This window comes from Vanellus vanellus (genome assembly GCF_965231255.1).
Source record: "Vanellus vanellus genome assembly, chromosome: 1".
In the NCBI taxonomy this organism is placed as follows: domain Eukaryota; kingdom Metazoa; phylum Chordata; class Aves; order Charadriiformes; family Charadriidae; genus Vanellus; species Vanellus vanellus.
This window is the reverse complement of record NC_138905.1, coordinates 164,828,239-164,856,216: the sequence shown is the minus strand read 5'-3', so window position 1 is coordinate 164,856,216 and position 27,978 is coordinate 164,828,239. Positions and strand designations below refer to the sequence as shown.

At 39.5% G+C, this 27,978-nt stretch overlaps 1 protein-coding gene across 1 annotated transcript in view; it reads left to right on the top strand.

Moving 5' to 3' along the window:
- Window positions 1-27,978, top strand: part of GPC6 (glypican 6) — a gene marked incomplete at both ends in the record, with an annotated part of 788,000 nt that overhangs the window by 698,159 nt on the left and 61,863 nt on the right. Inside the window, 2 exons of the mRNA XM_082479868.1 lie at window positions 18,699-18,829; window positions 26,632-26,775. Coding sequence (XP_082335994.1) covers window positions 18,699-18,829; window positions 26,632-26,775 — 275 coding nt within the window. The remainder of the gene's footprint in view (window positions 1-18,698; window positions 18,830-26,631; window positions 26,776-27,978) is intronic.

Below are 27,978 nucleotides of genomic sequence, written 5' to 3'. Positions count from 1 at the left end.
AATTTTCTAACAAAATTAAATGCATTGTAAAACTTCCAGTGATATCTGGGAATTTTTTCAATGTGTGACCCAAGAGGAAAAAATGCAAATGCCATCAGAGACTTTTTTCTTTGCCCTAAACCACACTTGCACGATCTCCTGCTTACTGCAGGGAACCGGTAGGAACAGACAAGGTGCTGTACATTTCAGATTGGGCTGTCATCTTTTTTGCCATGCCATCAAACAGTGGTTTGGATAAGATGGGATCGGAGATATCCATACACAATACTGTCCTCTTTTGAGAGAAAGGAAAGAAATACAAAGCTTGCAAAGACCCATGTTTTTTTATTGATGACTCGTCTAAGAGTTCATGGAGGATGTGAGCAAGTGATTGATGTAAACTGACTAGCTAAGTGTGAAACAGCTAAGCTGAATGTGAACAAGGGTATTTTATCCGATTGTCAAGAATGTGCACAACACAGCGCAATCTCTTTTGTAAGCAAAACCATAAAACTACTAATCAAAGAGGATGCCCTAATAGTAAAGGGATAAATAACTGTGTAACGACAGTATTTATCTGAGAGATGAGATTCTTTCAAACAACATGAAGCTCTACAAAGCAACGACGCTTCAAAAACCCTTAGATGTATCATAAATGACAATAAAAATAAAAATCCAGCTTTAAATGAACAACAAAAAAAAATCACAACAAATGTGTCTTTAGTGGCCTCTGTGCCCATGAATAATTGTTTTGTTCTTTAGCTTGGAAAGGACAGAGATCTCCCCATTCTTCCCCTGTATTGCGGGGTTGTTTTTTTTTCTAATCAGCCAGAAGAACCCATCAATCTGCTATCACAACCTGTTCACCATTTCCTCAGCCACACAAAGTCTGTCGGGGAGCTGGAATGAACACAAGCTGGTATGTAACTCATTACACCCTTCCTGGTCAGCATTTATTGTTACACCTTCCTGCTTCTCCACAAAACACAAAGGGCTAAAACCCATTTACTGTATAAAACAAGATTGATTTATGGACACTTTTTTGGTTTAGGAACAATTAATTTTTATATCAGGCATTCACTAGAAGACATATATGTCTTGGAATATCAAGACGTCATTTTACTGTTGATGTTTGGTTTTTTTATTTTATTCTGCGGAGCCGTTCAAAGCTTCCTAAGTGCTTTCCAAGTGCACGGTGGTTATTATGGAATAATGAAGGTTTAAGAACAGCAGCAGATGCAGGAAAGGAGCCCAACCAAGAAGCAGAAATTGGGCAGAACTTTGTTCTTGGCACTGTTTTCACAGTGCCCTGGTGCCATTCTGCCAAACATTTGCTGTGGCCCATCTTTTGCCGCCAATTCATATCGCTGTAACAGTTTTAGCTTTGGCTTTGGCTACTGTTTCCAGGCAGTCCCCTATTTCAACTTCAGCAAAGCATCCTCTCCACTCCATCCGTCTGGAAATATTTTGCCCTGCAATGTGCACATCCCATTCTGGAGATGTTCTTGCTGTTACAGAGGAGGTCTGGTACCTCCTCGCCAAGGTCACAACCTTCCAATCCACACAGCGTACCTCTGGGTGCACCCGTCACCTAGCCCTGCAGCCACCTCTTCCCACAAACACCTGGGGTGGTGGGCACCACTTGAGATCCTGAAGCAGATGGCAGCACCCGTTGGAGTATCTGTAAAAGCCACCCTAACACAAGCTGTGTTTTGAAAGGAAACCTCCTTCCCAATCTTGTCGTCTCGTTGGCTGCTCTGCAGTAGGTCCTACTCTACTGAAAATGAACCCGCTTGAAAAAGGGATTCTGTTTCCAGGCAGCTCCATCCCTCCCTGCAGCTGTCTCTGCACTCCCTAAGCACCAGGGGTAGCACGAGGGAGGATGAGATTTTGTCCTCAGTGGTGTGAGGGAGAAGAAGTCACTTCTTGAGTTGGCTTAAACAGGTTGTGTGACTGCACCCTGGGCTGGGCAGGCACAGTTGGCCACTCTTCTGCCACTGCTTTCTCCTTTCCAGACTGCCTCTTGGAAATTGTTTCCTCCATGCATAACATCCAAGTCCTCTTTTTCACGCCGATTTCCAGGCTGTATCATGCATCCAGGATAACAGAAGGACAGGAGAAAGTGCCTGAGGCACCACATGAATGCTGTTGTGTCCCTCATTGCTCCTTCAGGCAGCTATCCAGAAGCACCCAACACCACCATGACTGCAATCATTATTCATTACATTTCAAAGAACAGATTTTACAAACATAAGTGGATTTTCAGTTCTACTGAACCAGTTATGCTAAAGGAAACCACAAGTATGAATTATCATCAGTCTGGCATGCATTTATTTGTAACCGGCCACTCATTTCACAGAGAATGGATTTGCAGTCCTTGGTTAGATATTCTGGCTTTCCCCTAGGATGGAGGGAGGGAAAAGCTTTGTAGCAAGAGGCCTAATAGAGGTATGGAAATATTTCATATTCTTTCCTTGCCAGAACCTCTTTCATTTTAAATTAGTGAGATTCCTTCTTATCGAAGGAAAGAGAAAAATAAGAACTGTCTTTTCACATACCATCGTTTTACATCTAAGTGACTGATGGTTTAGGGAAACTTTTCTGTGTCGTATTTCTGTCAAGCAATTGTGGGCTGGGATGTGTGACAAGGCTGAACAAACTCATCTGAAACACAGACACAATAATTTGTTCATGAATAAAAACTCCTCCACAGACATTTGTGTAAACTAATACCAAGCACACAAATATTTGCAGAAAAATAAACCAATAAAAAATGTTAAGCAATATACTCAAGTGCAAGGGATGAGCTGAATTTAATGGCTGGTATGTTTCCACATATATATATCTAGAGAGAGAAATGTTTGAAATAATCAAAATAAATATTTCTGTTCCATGGTTTGAGTGAACATCACCAAAAGGACAGACTTGTTCCAGTTCCATTTATGCAACTCACGTGCAGAGCAGGTTGTCTAACCTGCTTTTCTAAAACAAAATATAGATGGTATCTATCTGCTTTCAGAGAAAGGATGTTGCTAGACTGATATAAGTATTATCAAAACCTTTTGGTATTCATTCCTGGTTGGGAGAGGAGCAAAATGTTACCATGTTAATCATCATTATTTATATTATTAACTGTTATATTTCTGTATAGAGCTTGTGGGAAGCAGTGAGGATGAAAAATGTGTCTTAAATTTTCTTTTTACTGAAATGGAAGCCAGTTGACACACCTTTGAAGGCCTTTTTTAGTTACTGAATGTTGGCAACTTTAAGTGCCTGTGCAAAGGTTTCCCCTCCTAGCAGATAAGATCCAGTATCCACTGGAACACATCAGTGTCAGATGATGTCATTTTTCCCATATTTTTTTTCCTGGAAAAAATAGATTACACCTGTAAGCAGCATTTTATGAAAGTGGACATTGCTGTATCAATTTTTAGAATAGTGTTGGCTGTTATTTTTCTGTCTCACATTTGCTCTCTTTTGAAAATGTGAAAAAAAAATTTCCCTATAGATGCTGTCCTATTCCATTTGACAAACAATGATTTTTTTTTTTGGTTTTTTTTGGTTTTTTGAGTGGAGCCAAAACTGGCATGGCTTATTTTGTTTATTAGGAACAAAAATATCAACTTAATTACCACCTACTCCTGTCATGCCAAAACAGGTTTATTTCAGTATAGCACTGTCCACAGATATCAGTACAGCACTGGGAATAATAGTTGTTCATTTGCTGCCATGCACTCAGCCAAGGGGAAACAAAATTGGATCTTTTCTGCAAAACCTGAGAATAGGAATGAACAGCCTCCTCCAAAGCAAATTGTTGAAAAGATGCCTTGTGACTTTATTGGGCCTTGGATCATGTCCCATTTGCTTGGCAGACATAAGTATTTATAATAAACTTGATATCTTCATTGAAAGGTATAAAGTTTAAAGATTTTATCTCTGGTTTTATGCTTTCGCATTCAAAAAATCTGAAATTAGTGGGGTTTTTTGGTAGCAATGAACCATGGGTACAAGAGCATAGGACAGAGCCTAACAAGTCTTCCTTTCTGCCCTGGTGGATCTGCACCCTGTGTTTACTTATGCCAATATGGACCTGGAAGACCTGCAATGAAATCCCAGAGCTATAGCCAGGTTAGCGAGAGCAGAATTTCACCCTTTGTTATTCTGGTGAGGAGAGGAGCTGGATTAAGAGGGTGCACATAAAGTTTAGGAATTGCATGAAAATTGTCCTTGAGCACAGGTCAGTGGCAGAGGAGGAACTCAGGTGAGGAAGGAGGGTGGGACAGAGCTGTGCAGAGGCTTGAATGCAGAGGCACGAACCTGATGCTCTTGAGGCAGCTGCTCAAGAGGGGACCCAATGTGAATAAATTCACAATTAACTTAATCCCTGAATAAACTGGGTGGATGGGATCTCCCTCCAGAGGTCTCCAGAGCTGGCTACATCTCCTCATTTACTCTACCGGGAATCAGGGAGGACTATTTCACTAAGTGTTTAGAATTGTAAAAACGGGTTAAAACTCAAAGCTACAGAGAGCTGATCCCAAATCATCCCCATACCTCCCAACATTCCCCAGTTTGTTTCTGTGACATTCAGCAGTCTTGTGGGGAAACATAGTTAATTCATATTCATAAATCTCTATTGGATGAAACTGGAGCTGGTGGGATAATTGTTTTTTCCTGTTGGAAAATGGTAATTTCCAAACATCAAAAAATTTTTGAGGGAGAATTAATACGACGGTTCCCTGGCCACTGGCCTGGAAGCCTTGCCAATGTGCAGCCAGCCAGCAATCTCTCTGTGCAAAATATTCCATTTTAAAATTTTTCACCCTCAGTTAAGACAATTTTTTTTCCTGCTGTGAAAGTTTTAGTGGGAATAGATCTATTCTTTTCTGGCCAGCACTGTCTGTGTGTTGTTATTAATATTTATGATGATTACAACATATCAGGCAAGTGGCCTTGTGTGATGAACATTAGCTTTTATATTACTCTGACCTTCTCTAGACTGGATGAACATTTTTACTCTTGATCTCCCAATCATTTAAAAGATCAGGGCACAGATAATTTAGAAGAATTAAGGAACTCGAGTGTACGATTTTACAACACTGCCCCTATCCTATTGATTAGTTCTGTTTCATCCCCGTAATATAGTTAGCACAGCTAGGCAAACATACAGAAATTGCTCTTTCCTTTCAAGAGGAATGTCAAAACAATAAATAGATTAGTCATACCAGCTGTATTGATTTGTGGCAACCTTGATGTACACAGCAGTTTGGGATTCAAACATTTATCTGGGGCGAAAAATATCCTACCATTTTTATTTACTGCACTGGAGCTCATTGGGAGAAAATGCTGTTAGGCATCTCAAAATTCTCTGCATAGTGGCAGGCTTTAAACGCAATGAGATATCCGCAGTGCATTTCCATATTAATCAATAAGATGAAAGGCAAAAATCAATTTTGTCTGTGGAGCTGTGTGTGACACCTCCCTAAGAGCCATACCATTGGGATGGATTCATGCCAGCAAAGCTGGCCATAGGTTGATTGTTTATTTATGGCAAGGAAAGGCATAAAGTCAGCTTAGTGAAAAAGTAGCAGGAAAGATGTTACTCATAGGATGTCTATTCAAAAATCTGCATTGGTAGCTGGGAAATATGTATTTCAGGTCTTAATAGCAATTGTGGTTACCCACATAAAACCAGGGCAAAAATTTTCTTTGATTCAGAAGAAATAAAAAGGCGAAATTTACCAAAGGAACTGAAGAGCATCCAGATGTTCTCTAACAGCCATGGCAACACTAAGGAATTTGCCACATAGTCTTGGGATTAGCAAGGTGCTGTTAATGTAACACAAAGAAATGTATAAAATGTGATCCTCTAGTTTCATATTCTACATCCTCCTTCTGTCCTGGAAAAGACAATGAACCTTGACACCTCCCCACATCACCCACAGTTTGGCGGGCGTCTCTTCTATCCTCCACTAAGTCTTCTCTTTTCAAGACTATAGAACATTAGATTACTATTTGTGTCATAAATGAAAGCTTACATTTATAACTTTTTCTGCAATGTGGTATCCAAGATGCTATTTCACTGTAGATTAATTCATAAATACAAACAAGTTTTCTTAGTTGCTGTGTTCCTTCCCTAGTTATTCACAATATATAGTATGGGGTTTTTTGAAGATTGCTGAGCTGATGTTATGGTAGTATGAACTGAAGAGCTTGGTTTTGAGTGATAATAGTCATCTCAGAACTCATCATTGCCTAAAAAGTTTTAGAATTGATGTCTTTTTCTTATACTCATCACTTGATTTCATTTTACTGCTCAGTCATTCAGTATCATGAGTTCCTTCTCAGGTTTTCTGGTACAGCCTTAATTTTTACTATCCTGAACAGTAACATCAGCGTGTTTTTTCACCTCACTATTTACACTCATTCCCAGTTCATTTAGGAAAAGGTTACAACAGCAAAGTCATAGAATCATAGAATCATAGAATCATAGAATCATAGAATCATAGAATCATAGAATCATAGAACAGTTTGGGTTGGAAGGGACCTTTAAAGGTCATCTAGTTCATTCAACCTATCCTGCAATGAGCAGGGACATCTTCAACCAGATCAGGTTGCGCAGAGCTCCCTCCAACCTGACCTTGAATGTTTCCAAGGATGGGGCATCCACCACCTCTCCGGGCAACCTGTGCCAGTGTTTCACCACCCTCATTGTAAAAAATTTCTTCCTTATATCTAGTTTAAATCTTCCTTCTTTTAGCTTAAATCCATTAGCCCTTGTCCTATAGCAACAGGCCCTACAAAAAAGTCTGTCCCCATCTTTCTTATAACCCCCTTTAAGAGTTGAAGGGGAACAATAAGGTCTCCCCGGAGCCTTCTCTTCTCCAGGCTGGACAACCCCAAATCTCTCAGCCTGTCCTCATAGTAGAGGTGTTCCATCCCTCTGACCATTTTTGTAGCTCTCCTCTGGACCCAATCCAACACATCCATGTCTTTCCTGTGCTTAGGGCCCCAGAGCTGGATGCAGTACTCCAGGTGGGGTCTCACCAGAGCAGAGCACTGGTGGGGCAGAATCACCTCCCTCAACCTGCTGGCCACGCTTCTTTTGATGCAGCCCAGGGCACAATTGGCTTTCTGGGCTGCAAGTGTACATTGCTGGCTCATGTCCAGCTTTTCATCCACCAGTACCCACAAATCCTTCTCAGCAGGGCTGCTTTCAGTCCCTTCATCCCCCAGCCTGTATTGATACTGGGGGTTGCCCCAACTTTGCATTTGACCTTATTGAACCTCATGATATTCACATGGGCCTGCTTCTTGAGCCTGTCCAGGTCCCTCTGAATGGCATCCCATCCCTCAGGCATGTCAACCCCATCACTCAGCTTGGTGTTGTCTCCAAACTTGCTGAGGGTGCACTCGATCCCACTGTCTATATGTCAGTGATGAAGATATTAAACAGTACTGTTCCCAATAAAGACCCGAATCTTAAGCATAGAGTCCTGTGGAGCCTGTTAAAAATGTCTTTGGAGCAAAATTCATCCCAACCTAAGCTTTCTACAATTAACTTAGATTGTAAGCCTAACTTCTAGCTAGGTGAAATGAAATGAAGCCCAACCACAGAATCGCAGGAAAAGCTTGGGTTAGGAAGAGACCTGTGGAGACCCTCTAGTGTTCAACCTTCAGCTGAAGGCAGGGCCTTAGATTAGGTTTCTCAGGACTCTGCCAAACCAAGTCTGAATATTTTCAGTGAGAGAGATTGCACCACATCCCTGGTCAACCTATTCCAGGGTTTAATTGTTCACGTGGTGATTTGTTTCTTTTCTTATAGCCAAACAGAAGCCTGTGCCCATTGTGTCTTGTCCTGTCACTCCACATCCCTATGAAGATAGTTCCCCCATCTTCTCTGAACCTACCTTTTTAGGCACTGAAGACCTATGAGATTTCCCCTGAGCCTGTTCTTTGTAGGCTCAGCAAGCCCAGCTCATTCAGCCTTTCTTTATTTGTCAAGTTCTCCAACCCTGTCATCATCTAGGTGGCCATCAACTGGACCCTCCTAACATTATCAATGTCAATGTCATTGATAATCAATGCAGCTCTGAAGATGATGGTGAACTACATCCAGCAGTAGAGAGAGGCACTGGGATAGAAAAAAGGTACTCAAGGAAAAGAAAAAATAGAATAGGGACCAATGTCTTTCTGTAAGTAATTCTCAGTAATCTGACAATAAGAATGGCAAGTCTTTTTGTTAGTTTTAAATTGGTTTTTTTCACAAAAGAAAATGTTAAAGTCATAGATGACACCGCACTTATTAGTAGTGGTGGTTATGTAGATTCTATGTAGACTAGATGCTGTTAAAAGGTGAAGTTATTCTTGAAATAACCAGTTTCTTGAAACAAAGTGCTTATAACAGTGAAATATGTATAACTTCTCAAAAAGAGACAATGGACAGCTCATTAATTATGTTTTCAAAAGTGTAGCACAAATTCTGTCAAGCTTGGAAAAAAGTTCTACTGCAGAAAATTTAGAAATATAAGGAGAGAATGAAATAAAAACCAGTGCATAAAATATAATCACTGTAAATTCTGAATATGGGGAGACACTGTCAGGACTGACATGGGAAATATGAATTATGAATCAGTTGTGATGAAGAAGATAAGGAAATCAGATGCATCAAGGGAATTGAGTCAATTTTCTGAGTCAGACATATGGGCCAAAAAGGGCCTTTGCAAAACAACACTAATGAGATCCAACTTAGTTGTTTAATTAGTTCTAGGCACCACAATATCAGAGAGCTCTTTTAAGGGAAATAATAAAAAAAAACCAGTAAAATACCTGAGGAAATCACTTATGAAAACAGAGTAAAAAAATTAACATGGAAAGTGTGACCTAGCAAAACCTAAAGTAGGGTATGATAGAGGTCTACAAATACCTGAGGGATGTAAAACCCAAGAAAAGGAGAAGACTGTCTAAGATGATATGAGGTAGCTTATTGGAAACAGTTGAGTGAAATTAAGCAGCAGAAAAAATACACCACATTACTGGACAAATATTCTAATAGTGATGTACAGTAGACAATGAAATAGCTTTCTTTAAAAAGTGGGAAGAACATAACTAAGCTATTTTAAAATTGGACTGGACAGATTGCTAGGGAATGTACACCGTGGGTAGTGGAATGGCTGAAAAGATCTTTGAGGTTCTAACATCCGTGACCATACCAAGATAATCCAAGCTATGTATTCAGGAGATTTTTACTGAGGAAAGGATACATTAAATAAGAAATTTCAGGCTATGATTTGCTGTCTTCAACCATTTGAGCATATCTCATCAAAGAAGAGTCAGAAAGAGGGACTTTTTTCGGTGTTCCAAAGCCCACATATCTAGAAAGAATTAGGCACGCTAGTCTATGTTAATACAAATTTAAAGAACGGATGTATAGCAGGGAGCATACAGGCATACATCTAGGAGAGTTATTTTATTTACTAACAACATTTTCTGTGACTGATGATGAGACTATTTAAACACCTCTTGGCATATGGAAAAAAAAAAAAACAAGGCAAAGATTTTCTAAATGTATTACATTTTATTAATTGATTCATGACACATTCAGACAGAATCTTCAACAACATTTTGGCAATAACATTTGCTAAAAGTCTAGTTCAGAAGAACTTCTTGCATTCAGCAAATAGTGGAAGAATAATAATAGTAGATAAGTATTACCATTTTGCCTAGTCTTTGCTAATTTCTTTTTGCATACATGAACAGAAGTAAGATATAATCTAATAACGTTGCACTAAATTATTTAGAATTGCTCAAAGTTATAGAAAGACAAAGAAGCAAAATAATTATAATATGGTCATTTTTTTAATGCATGGAAGAAAAATGTATGTTATAAGAAATGCTCAAAAAAGTCTAGTCAGCCTGCAGTTCACCCTACAAAATTCATTTTGTTGCTATCAGCTGGAATAAGATGACAACTTCCTGTCAATAACTTTTTCATACATATATTGTACACGATATTAAATTTATTTCTTGAGCTGCTCGACATAAAAGAAACGGTTATAGACAAACCCAGCAGCAGCAATAAAAAATTCTCCATTATTACGGGATTGGATATGGAAAACTTTAGCTTATCCATGCTGTTGGCAATTCTTTTTTAGCTTTTTTGAGGGAAGAGTAAGTGATATTGTCACTAATCAGCATGGCTACACAGCTGATCAGAAATACCAAAAAACACATTATAATTCTAAAATCTGCAAATTTTTAGAACTGAAATTAAACATAGAAAATAACTAACTAGATCTGACTATCTACATACAATATTAGTTTGCCTTTTTAATTAATTGGTCATTAACATGGCCAGTACAATTCTGGATACCTGCAGAACTTCTGATGTAATTTTCATAACATCAGCCTTTGGGCATCAGCCAGAAAAAGATAAGCCAGCATAAGCCGGAAAACTGGATTCATCCCTTCATAACTGTGTGCCTTAAATGCTAAGATAGAGACCAATCTGTCTGTCCAGGTGAATAGCTAAGAATTCCATATAAACAGCTTTGAAAAAAGAGCTATCAGGCACATAAGAACAGGACAGGTGGTTGGGGTGTTTTTCCAGCAGGTAAAATTTTGAGCCTCCTCACAGCAGGCAAAAAAAATTGAAATGGAGTCTCCCACATCTTGGTTGCACTGTGTAAAGGTAGGCACCTTCAGGACTGCATTCTTCTTCACTACTCCTTTGAAGAACTCCATGCTCTAGGAAGAGCTACAGAAACGATCAGCTCAGAAGGGCTGAGAGGTTGAACGGATCCCTGTCAGACCACCATGAAGTGCTATTAAGCTTTAGAAAGCATTGAAGACTGACCTGAAGTTTGTATAGGGTCCAACTTTTGCCTTGCACGTTGCCAATGTTTTCTCAGAAAGCAGCTCCATCACATAGGTCGGGATGGGATTCTGGCCACTACGGCAGTTCACTAGGGGAATGCAGGCAGGCCCCTTTGTTCACACACGCACACACATCTTGAACCATCACCCTTGAATCATAGCCTCGACTTCAAGACCATGCAAACTCTGCACCCAGGCCAGAACTCTTCACCAAGAGTCCAGCTTGGACCTTGGGTCTTTCCAGCTGCTGTTCTCCTCCTACTCAGCTTGAAGTTTGCTAGCAGGGCACTATGCATACACACAAAGAGAATACGCCGCACACCTACACTATTATTCTCAACCAGAAAATAGTTAGAAATAGAGTTTAATAAGAATATAGAGCCGACTGCAGTATGATTCTGTGACCAGTCAGCCAGCAAGTTTGCTGACCAGCAATGCTTCCACATGGATGGTCTCTTTCATATGTCCTCTTCTCCCCACTTTCCCATGCTTGTTCCCCAGCTCACCTCAATCCAACTCTTCCTTTGCCCTTGTTTTGTCCTGTGTAAACAACCCACCCCAGGTACTTTTCCTCCATTGCTCCCTGTTTTGCTAACTGCCTGTGAAATCCTGCCATTCTGTTCGACGCTAACCGTGACTCTTGTTCAGCTGCCTACTCTGTTACTTGCTGCCTCCAGGAAAATGTCACGCCACGTCCAGCAGTTTCTCATGTTTTGCTCACTTACCTAAACCTCAGGCAAGGACTAGTCTGCATGCCTTAACAAATAAGCTTAACTGGGTATTGATAACTGAATGTCCAAATAAGGAATATTGAGATCCCCTTTACACAAGTGCAAAAACAAGTTTTAAGAAAAGCACTTTCCCCCCAACAAGAAAAGAGCAGGATATAGAGAATTATAATGTTATTATGCCAATACACATGCCGAGATTAATGATAGTCAGAGAGGAAATCTGTCAATTAAGCCTCATCAGAATAGAACCGTAGTGTTCTCATATGAATAATAATGTGAAAAGGGGATTGCGGACCTTAAGAAAAACAGCAGGGTTTGCATCACTGCCATGCCTTACTCTGATTTCTTGAGAAAAGAGTTCTTAGCCTCTCATTAAACAGGAGATGGCGTTTTACTTTCTTCTTCTTGAATTTTTTAGTAAATCATAATCTAGCAGTAAAATATTTGGCAGAGCATTACAGGGATGTATTTCCACTGTTATTATATTTCTAAAAAGTCAATATGTACCCATACTTCACTTTTCAATTTTTATTTTTAATTTTGTTTCATTAATATACCATGTAACACTCTGAAGATTTTATGACCACTATTTATATTTAGTGTCACAATGGAAAACTCACTCAGTTTTGCCTACATGACGTAGTAAATACAATCCAAACTCCCACCTCCCCTTACCCTTGATCAGAAGGTTGGGCAGCCACCAAATGAGCACTGCTTTGCAGACCAACATATTAACAGTTATATCCTTTTCCAAAACAGTCATTGCCACTCTCAGGGTCATAGTCAACCACAATAAGTTGCTCAGTCTGTTTACAACTGATTCATCTCTCTTCTTCTGTATTTCATGGACTTGTCCATAGACTAATCCTTTGAAGCTTCCCAAATAAAATTTTATCCTTACATTCTTTCACAAGCAACTATGTGAACAAACACTTCACAGTTCTTCATAAATAAATGTTAGACCACATATATTGGACTAGGAAAAATAGAAAACTCCTGATAGGAAATTTAAGATAAGATCTTCCTCCCTTTCTTCCCGACACGAAATACACCTTAAGATTTTGCGAAGGACATGCAATTTAGTATTTTACCATTCTTTGGCTCCCTGAAGAAACAACATTTTTAGAGACTTCATCCATAGATGCTTTTCTGAATTTCCCTGGGGAAAGCTCAGCCACTGATGGAATCTCACTGATAATTTAAAAGTAGAAGAACAACAAAGTGTGCGTGAAAGGAAAAAGTGATGTTACAGCCAAACTAACACAGACTTAAAAAAATGCCTTCCCTTATCAGCTCCCTGAGCCTTTCCTATCAGCTCCCTGAGTCTTCCCTATCAGACCCTCCTTACATTTTCTTGATGACAGAAAGGTGGCAAGAAAAAGGAGGCACTGATTTTTTTTTACGGGAACTTCATATTTCAGTCTAGTTTGGGGGTTTTGTCACTTGTCAGATGTCTCATGAATCAGTGCCCTTGTCCCTGCTCCTTTTGTTTCAATCTGGGATTTACCTGACCTGAAGGAAATGCAACATAATCAGGAAGACATCATTTTTGGTATCAAGATAAGTAAAAAAGACAGTGGCTTGATGAAGTTCCTTGGAAACAGAGGCAAATTCTTGTTTATTTATGTTATTAGTCTATCCATTATTTTGCCTGGACATGATCAGGGTTCACAAAACATCATCATAACTTGAAATTCACAAATGGCCTTCTGAGTTTTTAAGTTATATAATGAATCACTTAGCAAGGTGATCAGCTTTGTCCTGCACATCTCATTAAGATGGCACCCATAAAACTTTTTAAAAAAATAATTTGTGAGGTAAACCAAAAATTTCTGCAGTATCTCTTTCTTATGTATTGCTTAAAATGAAACAATGTCCTTCTAAGAGCCACTGTCAAATATCTATATTTCTTGGTGTGGACTAGGGAATATAAAGCAGTTAAACAAAGCTGCTATTGTCAGCCAGCAGAGACATTTTGGAACCCCTGGGACTACACCTTGAGACTGCAGTAAACTTGGTGTTTTTACTGCATCTGTAAGGTCCCCACTTCTGTTTTGAGCGACACACATCTAGCAGGAGAGGTCAAGAGCAGTGGCGCTGACAGTGAATCTAGTGTGCCATATGCTCCGCACGTTCTCAGGACTGTTTTGCAAACCCATGTCCTCAAGTGAGCAATTAGTCATGTTTATTGTTTCCGAGTCACTAACAAACGTGCAACGCAAGAATGACTTACCTAAATGGAGTTCTTGATCCACTCACCCGGCAGCTAGACACCAGCTTTTTGCCAAGTGCTGTTGTATATGGAGAGGGAAAACGTGTGCCTAGTTTAAACAAAGCAGATTTTGAAAAATGCAAATGAGGTAAAAATAAACATGTGTAATTGAACAATACAGTCCTATTAACAAAAAAAAAAGGTAAATTATCAGTTTTCAGGGTTTTATAGTACAAACAATAATTAAGCTTCCAATATCCACTATTTGAGCTGAATGAGAAATTCTGAAACCCACACAGAGTTCCACTAAACTGAGTTAGGCTTTTTTTGAGTTCAAGGGTCTGTTCTTGAGAATTAAGATTTCAAGACTGAGGCATATAGGTTTTATTAATTTCATTTTGAAAGCTTTACAGCTTCTCCTGTAATAATATTCATAACATTTTTTTAGGAGAAAAAAAGGATACTTCAGACAACAGAGTGTTTTTTTGTTGTTACATGATTATAGATTTGAAGAGTTACAGCGTGGGAAGCACCTTTATATCATTGTGACTGCCCTGTCATAGATCTCAGAACATTACATTTCATCTGATTTTTACTATATTCAACCTAACAGCTTTTATTTCAATCAGTTGCATAGGATACTTGGTGTGTATATCTTGCATGTGTTCATATAGAATTGTGCGAGTGAATAATAAGGTTTAGCACTGGAGTGAGGGTTGGGGTTGGCAAACAAAAGGATGCAACCTAATGAGCTGAGGGGATGTTTTCCAAAGGAGAAATTCACCTGAAGACAACACACGGTGGGTTGTTTTATTCTAGAGATCAATGTTAAGGATAGGAAATTCATTCTGAATTTTAATCTGAGGGCTAACTCAAAAAATCAGTAGATAGAAGCTAATTAACTACAGTGGTGATTATGTTCCCAAGGGGCCTGCACACCCACAGTAATATGGCTGCCATGCTCTTCATGGCTTCTCTCAGTCTAGGGCTGTCAGATATCATCTGGATAGGTGTGACTTAATATTAGGGACAACACAAGGGTTAGAGAAAGGGTAGAAGGAAGAGCTCAGTCAGACAGAGGCTAAGAAACTCATTTTGGAGTTCACAGAAGCGGCACTTGCTCATCCTCTTTTGCATGACTGAGCTTGTAGTACTCCTACCAGGAGACAGGAGTAACCCAGCAGCCCAGTCACTGCTAAATCAGCCATGGCCCCACACACCTGCTGCAACTGAAGAAGATAAAATGCGTCCTCAAAAAACATTAGTTTTCCCTTTGTGCAAGAGCTCATCTGAACTGTTCAATTCCCAACACTTCTAGGCTGAGCTGGGCCCTAAAAAGGGCCTTAACTCACAACTTGTGTTAGCCTCCGAAATAAAGTTGCAGGAGGAACCTGTTTTACCTTAGCCCTTCAAGCCTCTCTCATCCCAGCATTTAATCCATTTCTCAGACTCTGCCTCTTCAAATATGTCCCTGTATAGGCCTCTAGTTTAACACTAGTGTTGTCCCACATTCTAGCTCCAAACCAAAAATACAGACTGCTGACATAAAGATGTATCTGTCATCAATAAAGGTATGGATATTTCAGAACACAGTTTTACCTTAAGCCACTGGTTCCTAGCCATATTCCTACAGTCCTAAACAAATAAAAGATTGCCAGGCTCCAAGGTCGAATGATACTGTTTACTAATGGCCTCATGGCTTCAGGCTAGCTTCTCCACAGATTTGTGTTGTGAATAGCTGCCTGGAGTGGTCCAGAGGCATTCCAAGCCAGAGAAGGAGATCGCAATTAAAGAATATGCACAATCTGGGATATACTGCTTGATTTTGATCTTTTTTCTTTTCTTTTCTTTTCTTTTCTTTTTCTTTTCTTTTCTTTTCTTTTCTTTTCTTTTCTTTTCTTTTCTTTTCTTTTCTTTTCTTTTCTTTTCTTTTCTTTTCTTTTCTTTTCTTTTCTTTTCTTTTCTTTTCTTTTCTTTTCTTTTCTTTTCTTTTCTTTTCTTCTTCCCTTCCTTCCTCTCCTCTCCTCTCCTCTCCTCTCCTCTCCTCTCCTCTCCTCTCCTCTCCTCTCCTCTCCTCCTCTCCTCTCCTCTCTTCCTCTCCTCTCCTCTCCTCTCCTCTCACTCCTCTCCTCTCCTCTCCTCTCCTCTCCTCTCCTCTCCTCCCTCCCCTCCCCTCCCCTCCCCTCCCCTCCCCTCTCCTCTCCTCTCCTCTCCTCTCCTCTCCTCTCCTCTCCTCTCCTCTCCTCTCCTCTCCTCTCCTCTCCTCTCCTCTCCTCTCCCTTTTTTTTAGCATAAAGCTGTAGCACATGCAATTGATTGACACATAAACTTGACTCTATCCTGAACTTGAACCCAAGCTCTTGAACCCACCATCAGACCTATACCATACTATATGAAACAAGGAAGCTCAACATAGCACAAAGCTTACAGAGACCTTTGGCAGCCAGGAATTACCCACTTTTCTCAGCCTTTGCCCACTTCCAGTGGAAAGACTAAGCCCATGGATAGGGTTAAGGTTCATAAAATAGAAGGGGATGAACTAGAAGATGTTTTTTCTAAAGATACAAACTGTCTAAGCCAGGCACAGATCTCTAGTCTGCATGTCCTAGAACTATTTTCTTTTGAAGTTGAAAGTCCTTTGCTTGAGGAAAGGCTGTTCTTACAATTAAAGCTGTGGTTCTTTTTCAGTTAAGGACAATGCACTTTTCTGCCATGTAGATCCTACTTCAAGATTTAATTCAGAACTAGTGCCCCATACCATCCGAAGAAGCATCAAGTAGACTCAAGCCACCACTTGTTCTCATGAAGGGTCTCCAGCAGTTACCTATTTACCAAACTCCACTTCAATACAGTCCATCATCCCAAACATGTACTTGAGCTTAACACTAGACTTGTCCAACCTGCTGGTTCCCAAACAAAAGTGTGCCGGTACACAGCGGCACCCTGTCCTTAACTTAAACTGTGGGCTACTTCTATCAAAAAACCCAAACCAAAACAAACCAATCCAAAACAAAACAAGCAAAAACGTACAAAAGCCTTGTGACTGTTTTATGCATTAACTTTAATCTTAACCCTAACCTGGACTAAACCACCAAAATCCAGTGACCAAGACCTGTGCCATAACAATGCCCAGTACTTGTGGCAGCTAGGATTTAGGCTGAGCACATTACTCACAAAGGGCAGAGGCATAAACATGTTATAAAAGTCATTCCGAACGTGTGAGGAAGAAAATCCTTTATTCTAGACCACACTTACAATTTCTCTTTGCATGTGGAAAAATTGCTAACTTATTGCAGGAATCTTTAAGTGTATGCATGTGCATGTGTATGTGTGTGTGCGTAGGAAAACTGTTTTGTTGCCTTTATCAGAGTTAGGTGCTGTTTTCACTGAGTTTCCCACTGGACAAGGGTTTAAACAAAAGAATTTTAAAATAATGTAGAGCCAAAATAATACCTCTGTCTGAAACTGAATTCCTATCATCTCACTGTTTCTCACAGTTAGCAACAGTGCTATACGCCCCACTCCAAATAACGCATTACACACTTTCCAGACTAAAAGTACTGTGGAACATTAGACCTGAATTTGCAAAAGTGCTTAGGTACTACGTGCCAAGTAATTTTAGTTTCCGTGGGATTTTTAAGCATGCGCTGACTGCATACATCAACATATTGCAACCCTCATGTCAGGCTGTGCATGGGTGTCAGTGTCTCAGCTGCCAGGGTGAGACATCAGCCTCTCCTGTGGGGAGGGAGAAGGTGGCCACGCAGGCTGGAAAGAAGTCCTGGGACTCCCCAGCCAAGTGCAGAGCTAACGGTCGGGGCTACGGGGTGCTCTGTGCCTTCCCCACATAGTTGCCGTGGGACTCGTGCTTACAACACTAAAGCATGCGTGGGGTCTGTTTTGGAAGGAAGTCTGATTAACACCTTTTGGAGCCTGAGCCTGAGTGATAAAGAAAAGAGCATGTGACGATTTTTATTTATCATGTTAAAATTGCAAGTGGCATCTGTTCAAAGCTAATTAGATGCTGAAAATTTTAGGTGCGAACATATGAGACAAGGATCAAATATGATGTTCAAAGGTATAGTATAAATCCAGTTTATCGTATGGCTATTGACACAGAAATTGTAATGACTCTGTGTCTGTGCGTAGACAAACATATGGCAAAACCTTTTTTACTGTTATTAATTTCTTTTCAGTGGCTTGGTTTTCACCTGTTAACGAACACAAAAAGATAAAATTATTTTGGAGAGGGGCTCTAATGTAAACTAAGCAAGCAATTGTTTTTAAAATCCAAAACATACAAAGAATATATTTTTCTGCATACAACTTTCAACCATGTTTTGAAAATGTAGCAAGGCAAACATGGTTTATACCTATACGCTATGGCAGAAATCCAATATTCATCTGCTGTTCATATTGCAAGAAAATGAGATCATTAAGGTCAGAAAGAACAGCTGCTTTAATTATAACACCCTGATATATCATATCAAAGTTTTCATCATTTCACACAAACTCTAAGAACATACCCCAGGGATTCATTTCGATCATCCTGCTTTTTCGCAGGAAGGAGACTACACAAGTACACTTCAGAGCACTGGCTGCTTCGAGTGGTGCGACGCCGTGGAAAATAATTTTACCCCAAGCTTGATAATGCTGTGGCAACTATTATTAATCCAGCTTTTACAGTCTTTATTCTTCTTTCTGTGGTGGCAGTGGTAGGGGAAGATAGTTTTGACAGCTGAGAAACTGCACCACGGGCTTCACGGTCCTGCTGCCACACATCCCCGCGGCTCCTGCCCGGGAGCGCTCGGTACCCACGCCTCTGGCTGGCAATGCTGGTCCGTCTGAGGCACCCAAAAGTATCCCTTCTTTAAGGGAATGGCTGCTTTGTGTTTTAACAGATGCTATGCTTCTGGTAGCGGAGAGATTAGAGGGACCATTCAACATTGAATCAGTCATGGATCCTATTGATGTCAAGATTTCCGAAGCCATCATGAACATGCAAGAAAACAGCATGCAGGTGTCGGCAAAGGTACTGTGTGACTCGCGCCTTCTCTGTTGCTGAATGTCACAAGCAGGGGAAAAAACATCTACACTGTTTTTCTGTCCAGACTTTTAGAAAGATTATCCAGACCACTAGAAATTGTGTTTGCTTGTTCAACAGTTCACCAGGTTGCCTTTGCATCCTTTGTGTAGTGAAACAAGCTAGAAGTTTTCAAAAGGGAGCGGCAGGGAGAAAGGTACCATTTAGTAAACTCCAGATTAATAGCTGTAAAAGATTTAAGGAAAACAGAGTGCTGAAAATTAGCTGTAACTCTGTAAGCAGAGCCTTTTGGTAACTTCTGCTTCTGTCTCATCTGCGATTCTCCATAATAACTTCCAAGCACATTTTGATCTGTCTAGGTCAGACTGAAGCACAGTGTGTTTGAGGTGAATACACAAAATGTTCCCTTTAACCTCCTTTAATAGCCACTCAAGGGAAATATCATTACATTGGACAGTCTCTGATTACCAGACCTCAGTTTGATAGAGTTTTGTCTGGATTCTGACATGAAGATAAACAGACTTAATGACACCAGCTTCCTCCTTTCCATTTTTAGCGTGTTTGTGTATACACAAATCACCACCACCTCTGAACCCCACGTTAATAAGATCCTTTGGATTCAGTAGCAGGTGCTGTTGAGCCAACAGTCAACAGCTAATGGCTCTTCCTTAATATTCATCAGTGCACTGCAGCTCAAAATCTAAAGTCAACGGTTTTCCAGGTTCTCGGCATTAGGAGTTTCTGCCTCCCATTGATCTCCCAGTAGACAGTTAGGTGCTGGCTAGACTGCCATCCAAGCCAGTGAATTTCCTTTGCTTGGAAGGAAGCTGCCGTAGCTGGGAAAAAATGTGAGGACAAAAAGCAGGAGGCTGAGGTTAATATTCTTCCTGCCAGCCCAAAATTAGATGCTTTTTACGGCCCCAGCGCTGCAGGTTGCTAAGGATTTCCTTCAAGATGCTTTTTACTTTCAACCTACATGAAGTTACTCAGATTTTAAAAGCGGTCTACATCCTGTGCGATGAGACTTTGTTCTGGCAGCAGCGATCAAGGCATTTAACAGCCAAATTCTCTCGAATATTTTGGGAATTAAAGGCTTCAGCAAACTCAGACTGTGCCTCAAAAAAGGAAACAAAAAATATTTTCACTGAAAACTCACCCAAGGCTCAGGTGTATTTCATTTTCCTTTTTTACTTGCTCAGTTCTCATAGTTTTTCCATTAGTTGGGAAGCTGCGTCGCCTGCCAGAGTCCAATGACATCACCTTGGCACAAGCTCATCTCACTACTCATTTGTAGCAGAGCAGACTGTTTCTCCTGTCCCTCAGAAATATTTTATTTGCTGTAAAGATTAATAACTCACAGCAATTCCATTTGCAATGTAAAGTTTTTCTTCTAAGAGAAACCTTGGCCAATATTTTTTAAAATCTTGAGAAACAGAAACAAAATTATATCAGTGAAATTTATTTTATTTTCATAGGTAACAGAGCTGTCTATCCTTGAGAGGTTTTTGTACATTTCTGTGTAGACCATTATTCTCCTGAAATGTGATTTCCTTGTTTTCCTAGGTTATATCCATCTTTTTTTCAGGTCCTAAACCATGGAAATGCTTTATTCTTAAAGAAAAGTGTAAGAAGGCAAAGACTTTGGGTTTCGTGCTGTGTCTCCAATGTCATGTCAGATCTGTAGAGATGATATATGAGCAGACTTCGAATCAGTCATTTGTCGTCTAATTTTTCCCCCTTATATATATTGACCACTTAGACCTTCAGTGAAAATGACAGATACCTTGCCAGATGTAATGGGGTGCATGGAATGCAATTGCAGAGCTACTGTAGGAGAAAAGCCACGCTTGTCAGTTATTCTGAGACGCCGCTCAGAAAGCTTCAGGCAGGGTGCCGAAATCTCACTATTTTCTCTTTCTTCAAACAATTTTGTACCTTGCATTCGACTGCACCCACTGAAAATGTGGTGGCTAGGAATCACAGCTATTTTTCCACAAGTCAAGCAGTGCGTTTCTACAGTGGGAATATGACGAAGCACTAATAATGTTATGCCTGCAACACCCACACACATAGATTATTCTTCACCACTGACATACAGCTTTTTCTACCTAAAAATCTGGCTCATGCCTGGGAGGAGGTTCTCTGCTGTGTTCAGTAGAATTTTGGGCCATTGTATAATGTCGTTTCTTTTTTAAGAGGAATGCAACAAATGAAAACGAACAATTTATTCTTCAAGGACCTCTCACTAATCTCATCCTCTCTGCAGGTAGAAGACCCAGAGTTCATTTAATCTAAAATCCATCCCTCTTCTGTTTCAAATATTTATATAAAATTGCCCTATTCCAAAAGCCATTCACATTAAATTGCACCATCAATTTGTCTTTGTATCACAAGATGATGTTTGGTATTATACCAGCTGCAATTATATATTGACATTTATTGGAGAAAAATAGAAGTATGTTTGATACAACACATTGACTGTACATTACTCTGCATATGGAGGCAAAATTAAGTGAGCAACAATGTATGCTTTCCAACATAAATGCATAAAAATAAGTAAAAATGGATGCTCTTATGTGAATCATGGAAGTTTTCGGTTTTAGACATCAGCAGAAAAATACATCATTAATTTCTTAAGTCCCTATTTTTGTGGTTTGTCCCTCCATTCTTCACTTGATGTAGCACTGAGGGGTTTGTCCAATATCTTTTTTCTATAAATATGCACCTCCTATTCAGCACTATTCTTCTGAGAAATAGTCTTCATGGTTACAGTTATACTAATAAATAAAAGGGGGACAAGGCCCAGTGCCTGGTCTTGAGGCCAAAGTGTCACAGCCTGATTCATTTCTATACTGCTGAGAGCTACCTTCTCTGGAGCTGTTTCATTCTGCAAAGAGCAAGTTGGAGCAGTCCAAGAAAAAGCCAATGAGTTAACAATTAATCAGTGCAGGCAGTCAGGGCTTATTGCTTGAGTTCACGTCTTGTCTTTCATTTCCTTGGAAGACACAAACCCTCTGTCTTCCACTCTTGATGGCTGCACATCAATATCCAGACAGAGAATTATAGAGGTGCCACATGTACCTCTTCTATCTTTGTACGTCCAACCAAGGACACACAGACTCAGCCATATCCAGTACCTGTCACTGTACAAAATGGAGCATCTCTGTTCCTAGGCCGTTAACTTCTCTTGTTTGTGTGCTGATTGTGGTTGATTCTTTTAGCACAGTTCACATTAACCTGACACTAGCATTGTGTTAAGATCCTCCAATTCATCCCGAGGCTGGAATCTTTCTCTGTTTTCTTGATATTTCTCTGCAGCCTGAATTCAGCACTGGCTGCCTAGAAAGTCTGACTTCTAGGCTTCATATTCTGCTCACCTTGTGTGGCTGTCATGTCCCTGAACAACAGCCACACACGGTCCTTATTTTGCCTCAGGGAAAGTCACATTCCTGACAGCTGCAATCTCTGGAGATGCTTTTCAAAAAGGAGCAGTGGTCTAGAAAGTCAGACCCCAAGGTCTTTCTGCTAGAGGAATCTACGTGCTCTGAATCAGACCGGAGGTTCCCTTCTCCAAAAGAAAGGTAAGGACTGAAGATCATCAAAACCGGCTTCCATAGGTTCATCATCTACCACCTGCAGGCATTCTGACAGGGTGCCTTCTGCAAACCAAAATACACAGAGTGCAAAAACGATCAGTCCAGGCTGCCTGAGATGCATCCCAAGGCATCAGCACTTTTTAAGAGTAGCCTTTGCAATCGGGGTCTACTCAGACTTCAGTGGTGTTCCCTGAAGGTTGCTTCTGGTAGAAGACAGTTTGCAATAGATATTCCTTGGGTTTCTCCTGATAATGTCTGAGACATGTTTTCTCCATTATTGAAATCTCTTTGTTATTCGCCAGTGATGCATCTTTGGTATTTGAACATTATAGTGCCAAACTCAGTGCTCGGCATCAGCTTGATTATTTCTCAGGTAAAAGTTTTGTATTCTGTATTTTGTTTCCCATGGCTCAGCTCATATCCAAGACTTAGTCATAGCCTACATTCACCTTATTCTTATTCTCATTCTCTCTGAGGTAATTCAGTGAGTCATATTCAGAGAGTCATAACATACAAATGCTTATTTCAGTCCTGGCCAAAACCAACATGTTTGGGGGCCTTCACAATCTTCCCATAAGGCTGTCAGTACCATTACCTTTGATTCCTGCTTCAAGTCAAAGCGTAAGTCCTACATCTGTTCCATTTTAACAATATGAATGTTAACTAGTTGACATCTGCAGAGATTGCTTGTTCACAAGAAGTGGAGAAAAACCCAACAAACAGCAGAAAATATGTTATAACATCAATTTTTCTTCAAAATGGAGAAAGTTCCTAATCTGGTTGCATTGGCAAAATTTTGTCTTCATTGCTACTCAAAACACAACATACTGGACTATTTTCTGCGTTTGAACAGTCTGGTTGTATACAGATATGCTTGGCTGCTGTAAGTGTCCTTTGGGTGCCGTGCCAAGATTTTTCCACTTTCATAAAGGCTATCCCATAACTGAGTCTCCCCTTAGTAAGTCTTAAATCTACTTTTGTCTGAGCTGATGGATGTGGCATTTTAACCTATAGATATATGTTCTTTTTCAGCAATTACTTCAGCTAAATAGATGAATGAGCTCCATGACATAGCAGACTACCTATGCATTATTTATAAGGAGGAAATCTTCGTAAAACTACATCCAAGGTTCTTCTTAAAATAGCCCCTGCGTTTCATATTAACAAAACATTTATCTGTGTTCTTTCCAGAGCCCTGTGCAGGAAAAATATAATGGCACTTCAGGAAAAAATCAATGCTACTCTATCTGAAGATGAGAGTCGGTGGAGCAGAGTCATATAGAGACACTCAATAGGAAACACTGAGCACTAGCACATGTCTAAATAATAGTATGACTCAAGGTTTCAGAGAGAACAAATTCTATCTGCTAGGATTCAAAACTGTGAGTCCTCCTGGGAAAAGGACTCTTTTTTTACAGTCTCTACTTCCTGGTCCTGAAGTAGATACCTCCATTTAGTCGACTCCGAAGATGTAGTTCTTTAGCGGCTCTGTTGACTTGATCTTGTGGCTTCGTTCATATCCCTGACCTTAGAGGTCTGGTGCTCTTTGGAACACCCTAGAATAGCCCATTTGAGCTTTAGTTGCAGTTCAGTGGGGAATGGTCTTGTGTTAAGACAGTCTTAACGGATGTCTCGGATATCTCAGGACATCACAAACTATTATAAATTCTGACGTGAGAGCAACTGAAGGGAGCTTTTGACACTGTCTAAAATGGGAGCTTAGATGTTTAGCTTAAATGTAGACGTTTACATGTACACACCTAGATGTTTCTTAATTTCAAATGGAATCCCTTGTCTAAATTCAGATGAGATGGACTACACCAATTATATATAAAATGCATTTTTTTAAAGGGAGTGGATTTAGGCTGCCAATTCACAGCATACATAATGAAATGTGAATATTTTTCCAGAAATTGCTCGGTATCTCTGAGCAGCATTGTGAAGAATTTAATACGCTGCTTCTTAGGAGGCATGTGTTAATTTCAAGTATCATCTTTACATTTTCTGTTCTGTCAGTTAATACCTGGATGCAAATTAGAAAATGTCTCTTTTGCACTCAAAATTTAGTTACTGAATATTGTAACTTCACTGCATTTCTGCCAGGTCATTTAAAAAATAAATTATTTCTTCTTCTGTGATGTAAATTTGCTGTCTAGTTTCCATCTCTATTATTATCTGGCTGCATGTAAATTTGCTCATACAAAACTACTTGCTACAACTATTTGTATGAAGCTAAATGCCACAAATTCTATGTTGAGTTTTTTTCAGCATGTCATAAGAAAAATGAAATATAAATTATGCAGACTCACTGTTACTCCATGTGGTCATACAAGTAGACTAACAGTCCCACACTGTGAAATTTAAGGAGAAGATTCAGTGCCCTCATTTTCCTTTCTCTTGAGAGTCAAGTTGCATGTTTTGGATAATTGTTGCTGGTTTTGTAAGAAAACACCTGATTCATTAATTGACTACATGGGATTAATTGACTACATTTCATAGAAGTCTAAATAAATGGGTTTGGTTTTTGCACATAATTTATCTTTTGTCAGAAGGAATATCAGTAAAGTTTTGTAAGTATAACTGATGCCGCCAACATATATATTTGAGCCTTTAATTTGTACATTGTGTATCATACACAATCATGTGTAAATTCGGAACATTAATCTTAGCTGATTTCTTTCCTGGTGAAGTATTTAGAACTTTACAAGCTAAAAATCATCTTTCCTGTTTGATTTAATTAATTTATTGTCCAATGGTCCTCCTGACTAGGGAAGCTAGAGACTATTTAAAAAATCTTACAGATATTCTCAAACCAGACCAGGCAATATTCCACTCATAAATTAAAAATCCCGATAACCGTACAACAGCTGACTTGCTGGACTTTGAGCCAAACCAGACTTGATGATTGGACATAAAATTAGTTTGAATCAGTTTCAAGAAATTTTGAATCATTTGGGGCCTCTAAATTAACATCAGGAAACCTAACTAAGAGCCAATTGTAATGCATCCTGAAAGCAACAAAAGTCACAACATCCGTGGCTACTTCAGAGAGAACCACTCACGGCAGAAAATCTAAAAGTGTAAAAGGGAAACATGAGTCTTTTTGATTGCTGGCTCACAACACAGCTGTTAGCTTATCTGCCACACAAAAAGGAATAATCCAGTCCTACAAACAAAATACAGCACCTGCATAAGAGTTTTCACCTCCACAAACCTCATTCAGACAGATGTGTCTGGCGTTAGGGTTTTGTAAAATATATCTTAAAAGAAATTCTGACATTTAATTTTTTTTTTTTCTTCTGAAAGGAGGCAAAATGTTGAAACAGCCAAAATACAATGGTCAGAAAAAAGAAAGATGATCCCAGAACTGAAAAAGTTGGTATGAAGGCAAACACTAGGATCCTACTTCATCAGAGCACTTGAAAAATTTAACTCTGTGAATATTCCATCTCCTTTCAGCTGAGCAACTACTGTGAGAGTTCCTCTGGGTTATATACTTGATATTCAGTAGTCAAAAGTGTCCTCAGTGTCCTTGAGTATCCACAAGATAAACACTACTGAAACTTTTCTCCAAATTGAAGTATATGAAAAATTTCATAACCCTGAACATTATTTTGTATACCTAGAAAACAAACACACTAGCAGAAAATAATTCTCACTATTGCCCACTCAATATGCTTTGCCCCTCTTCTAGGTAGAAATTGGTAGGGAATAAGTAAGTAATCCAGTTGTGAGAATATTTCATTATTGACCTTTTATCTGAGACTACAAAATTACAAGGCAGGAAGAGCTGTGAGTAGGGATTATGAATGAGCTGTGATTCTGGGTAAATACCACATTTTAACAAAAACTAAAACAATTATCAACTAAGTCCTGCCACAAAGGACTTCTTTTTGCTCATTTCTCTTCCTGGAAAGAGAGCAATTAATGCTTTCAGATGGTAACTTCTTACAATAATCACCTTCCTAAATTAAGGGGGTTGTAAGGTCCCTATATGTTTTCATACCTTCACCAAGTAATTAATAATGCTTAATTATTAACCTGATTTTTAATGCAGTTGAAGTGTTCCATTCACTATTGTCAAACTGTCAATCAAAGCTAGTTTCAAATATATGAAAGAGAGAATAAAGAGGCTATAAAATACCAGCTTTCCTTTTTTAATGATTTTCATATAACCTACAATGTCTTTTTCAGGTTTTCCAAGGATGTGGCCAACCTAAACCAGCACCTGCCCTGAGATCTTCCCGTTCTGTCCCTGAAAACTTCAATACCCGGTTTAGACCATATAACCCAGAGGAGCGACCTACAACTGCTGCTGGCACAAGTTTGGATAGGCTGGTAAGGCAAAATATATTCCATTTTCAAATTAGTAGATATAGTTTGGTAATATAGCAGAAGAGTGGTAATCTCCTGACAATGTTTTTTTTAATAATTTCATGATCACTCTAGATAGTTTCTATGCCAGCTGTTCCAGCATTCCATAAACCTTTTTTTTCTCCATTGGAAATGGTACAGGATTACATTGCAGGAGAACAATATGACTCAGTTTTTATGCATTAGAAATGTTAGAAGTGAATAAGCTCTTTCCTGCAGGCCAAAAAACAGATGAGCCACAACAGGTACTTTGCAGTATAAATTCTCTTTGAAAAGTGATCTACAGCAATATTTTAATTTTTTGTATTTGATTAAAACTTTTTTTATGTATTATAGCAATTTTTAGCAGCTAGTTCTTTAACATATACGCTTGCAAAGGCACGTTGATTTGTTCCACTTCTTTACTTAATTAAAAAATTACTACTGCTTTATTTCCATGCCTCTCAAAAATTGACTTGTATCAGCTAAAACTTCAATGATCATTAATCTTGCTTTTATTCAATCATTTTGAAAACAAGACTTTAACAGAAGATTATTTTCTTTACTACCAGTCATTGGATTCACATTTCAGACTTCAACGTCCCTGCTATTTATACACCTATAAATTTATAGTGGGCTAATTATTATAAGCTGTTAATACTGTCTCAGCAATCACCTCAAGGTAAAGCCAATGAGCAAAATTAAAGGGTTTTAAAGCGTCTGAATTAAACCAGACTGTATCTCATACCCTCCGCTTGCTGAGCTTATTGCTGAACACTTGCCCAGCATTGGTCTGTCTTTCAGATAAGAGTCGTGCTCAGGGCCATAACAAGAGTGAGGGGAGGGAAGCACCCAGCTGGAAACAGCCACTGTTAGCTGGGGGTACGAGGTTTCGGTGAGCTGCACCCCCGCTGGGTACTCCCGCAGGTGCTGGCTGCACTAGGGCACCAAAATGTCTTGTGCCTTGCTATGGCTCTGATCATGAGCCTAAAATGTCTACAGGTTTCTCCAACATGCAGCTGAAATTGCTGAGCAGGAACCCATGTATACTAATTCAGATAAGGACCTGGGTATCTCCTTGGCACCACCATTCAGCACATTCCTTTGACGATCACAGTAGTCTTTCACAACACCAAGTCTTCCCAGTCACCTCTATCTATGCTGTATTCCATCTATGTACTGTATTCT